The sequence below is a fragment of the Sinocyclocheilus grahami genome, unplaced genomic scaffold, assembly GCF_001515645.1.
Source record: "Sinocyclocheilus grahami isolate Dianchi unplaced genomic scaffold, SAMN03320097.WGS_v1.1 scaffold183.1, whole genome shotgun sequence".
Taxonomy (NCBI): Eukaryota; Metazoa; Chordata; class Actinopteri; order Cypriniformes; family Cyprinidae; genus Sinocyclocheilus; species Sinocyclocheilus grahami.
In genome coordinates, this window is record NW_015505362.1 from 654,113 (window position 1) to 657,564 (window position 3,452).

At 40.1% G+C, this 3,452-nt stretch overlaps 1 protein-coding gene across 2 annotated transcripts in view; it reads left to right on the forward strand.

Moving 5' to 3' along the window:
- LOC107594421 (G protein-regulated inducer of neurite outgrowth 3-like) overlaps positions 1-3,452 on the forward strand; it is a 7,517-nt gene extending 4,065 nt beyond the window's left edge. For both annotated transcript variants that reach the window (XM_016284459.1, XM_016284460.1), the window contains one exon: positions 599-3,452. In XM_016284459.1, the coding sequence (XP_016139945.1) occupies positions 697-2,709 (2,013 nt within the window). In that variant the 5' untranslated portion in view covers positions 599-696 and the 3' untranslated portion in view covers positions 2,710-3,452. The remainder of the gene's footprint in view (positions 1-598) is intronic.

Below are 3,452 nucleotides of genomic sequence, written 5' to 3' on the forward strand. Positions count from 1 at the left end.
TTTTAAAAAAAAAAATATATATATATATATATATATATATATATATATATATATATATATATATATATATATTCGTATGTATATGTTTATTTATTTTTGTACCATGTTTTTGTGCCATGTTGTCTTTATATTTGTGTTGGTAGTTTTTTTTTTTTTTTTTACAATAAATGTGCATGTGACAAACACAAAATTAAGCATTTTTCTAAATAATTTATAAGCCTGTGTTGCACAGAGTAATTGATGTCACAAAAACGTTTTTTCTATTGATGTACCGCTTGACTGAACAAGTAAAGGATGACACTGCTACGAGTAATGGCTTATGATGGATTAGTTATACTTTTTGTTTCATTTTAGTGGAACTACCTATTGAGCTGTTCCATACAGTTATAAATAACCTCAAACGTTTATAATAAAATCACTGGAACACTTTCCTATTATTCGTTCTTATTATATTTTGTTTGTTTCTTGTGTTCCCTCATAACTGTGTATATGGTTTGCAGATGAATGGCAGATCCCAACACAGTTCGTTCATAATGATCATAAGAAGACAGCCATCTCCTCTTGTGTATCTAAAACTATTTTTATCTGTCTGCTCTAGGGAAGCCTTGGAGGGGACAATATCAGGCTTTCAGGAGGGATCAAAACTGAGTTTGGAATATTTTGACTTTGGATTTTCATCACAAAAAGGGATTCAACATGGAAAATGTACCAAACCCCAAAAGGACTGTTACTGTCCAGATGATGCCGCAGCTCACCAATATAGATGTGCTGGGAAATAAAGAGTTAAATGCTAACTGGGACATTGAGACAAAGTTAACCTTAAATCAGGATTGTTCCTCTGGCCAAAAAACGAAACCAGATCAGGATAATATGCACCTCAAGTCCTCCGTCAAAGATTTCCACACCACTCTTCTTGGAGGGACTGTCCTTGAAGACAAAAACGTGTCATCCCGTGACAGCGAAGATCACAAGCAACCTCAAAATAGTCACACAAACATGATGACGACAGGTCAGTGTGCCAGGAACGCTGAAGGTAGAAAAACTGAACGTGACACGAATTCGAATTTGAAAACTGTCCTTTCAAAATCCGGCCCATCGTCTACAGCTACACACAACAAGGAGAAAAATGGCAATAGTACAACAAAGACACTTGAAAATGAACTACATGAGCCCAAAGCACAGAGCAAAGCATCAGTAGTTGAAGAAACTAGTGCAATCAAAGAGACACTTCACAATCAAATGCCAAGCCAGGCTCTGGCTTCCCTTCAGAAGGATTCATCTCCCAGAGCCAACAACGCAATCAAAGACATGCCACTTTTATCCCAATCAAAAGATGCAGGTTGTACCACCAGCAGTAACCCATCTGAACTGGTATCCACCACCAATGCTCCTAAAACCAATCCCTCTCAAGTTGCAACAACCGAAACATCTCAACCAGCACCTGGGACAAGTATTAAGACCCCACAACTACACAAGATCGATCATACACCCACTAAAGAGGACAATTGTATCAACGATTTCATGAAGAAGGATTTTAAACCAACAGGAACCTCTCAAGACATTTCTTCTGGACATCCAATGGAGTCTTCAACTAACAATGCAAGTCACATGGAAGTGATTGATGAAGAGGTCCAAACGCAAGGAGCTTCTCCTGAAGAGCAGAAGCCGGTCCACTGCAAACTCTATCGAGAGGCATCTACCATGACTTCAGCCATCCAGTTAGGCAACCGACCCAGCATGCAACGGCATGACGCGGAGGTGCAGGCGGTGGCTACAGTCTGCAGTCAATCTACAGCCACTAGCCCAAGTCTTCTATCTCTACAACCCCATCAGAGATCAGGTGGCCTGCTACCTGAGGAGACTGACAGTATAGCAGTGGTCGTTGAGGTGAAAACCACCTCAGAGGTTTATTGCAACACACCATCTGTTGTTTCATCCAGTACAAAGCCTCCACAGTCTGGCACAGTGATGGTGCATGTAGATGCTGACCTTCAGAAAGAGTCCAAGCTCGGGGCCAAGCCTAAAGAGCCTCTACACAACAGCCAAAGAGGATTTTCACCACTTCAACCGGTTTATCAGATCAATATCGAGACCTGCAGCCAAACCAAACAATCAAACGAGACTACCTGTCACCTTCAGAGCCAAGGTTCACCTGCATCTGGTCCTCATAATGTGGCCTGTGTGCAGGAACCCATCGCAGCATCTAATCAGGCCTGCAAGGATCTGCAAGAAAAATCGGCCAAGCCTCCTGCATCTAAATCCAAGCTGCCTAAGGAGGCAGGATCTGCAAAACCTCCAAAGGACATCACAACGGCTACTCCTCCAACATCAAGCTCCACACCTCAGAGCAAAAAGACAAACCGGCAAAAGCAGGGTGCGTCCAAGCTGCAGCCTGAGAAAGATGACCAAGAGGCCAAGCAGTCAAAGAAGAGTGTGCATGACGTCGTGTGGGACGAGCAGGGTATGACGTGGGAGGTATATGGAGCGTCGGTAGATCTCGAGTCGCTGGGTTTTGCCATTCAAAGTCACCTGCAGTGTAAAATCAAGGAGCATGATAAGAAGATCATCGCCCAGACGGTTCTCAGAAAATCCTTGTCTTCGCCTCCCGGCAAGAAAAACAAGAGAAGGCAGGTTAACATCAACTTCAGGTCCATGTTTCAAAATGTTCGCCGACCCAACTGTTGCTCGCGGCAGTCAGTGCTAGAATGAAAGACGTTTGGTTGTCATTGATGTGATCTTCCATGAGACTGCGCAAAGCATGTTGGGAGATTCCTCTCATTTGATTTTTGAGGAGTTTGTTAAATATAGAAACTAATGGTGATTTGAGTGTTATGTGGAGAACATATCTTTAATCTTAAAGAAAATATTTTTAGAAAAAGATGAAATTATTTATGATGATAGTAAAGCTGTAATGGTGTTTAGAGTGCAATGGCAATAATTATAATTAATATAATAATAGTAATGATAATATGTAGTAATCTGCATGTGTATTAGTTCAGAATGGCAGTCTTCTAACTACCCAAGATTATGCACTGTACTGACAAGCAGATGTATGCATATAACCTTTTTAACTGACTTTGTTTAGTTGAATATCTTTGTAAACTTTCCAAGTAGTAGATATTTCTTTTGCATAATTTTATTTGTAACATAATGTTGATTTAGTGAATATTTCAACTTTTTTAAATTTAATTTAGAAAAATAGGCAAGAGTTTCCCGATGCTTGTTGCCATAATTGATGTAAACTGAGCCCGTTTCTGTTCAAGAGTCCAACATTGATGTTACCATGATTTTATATTAAAATGAGAAAAAAGCAGTTACTGTGTTTACAGCAATCAGTGCGGTTCATGAGTGTTGGTTAGCAAGCATTTCACAGCAGTGTCTTATTCCATCAAAATTAGCATACTGTATATTATATCGCTCACATTAATCTGGAAATAATGATGCTAATGAGA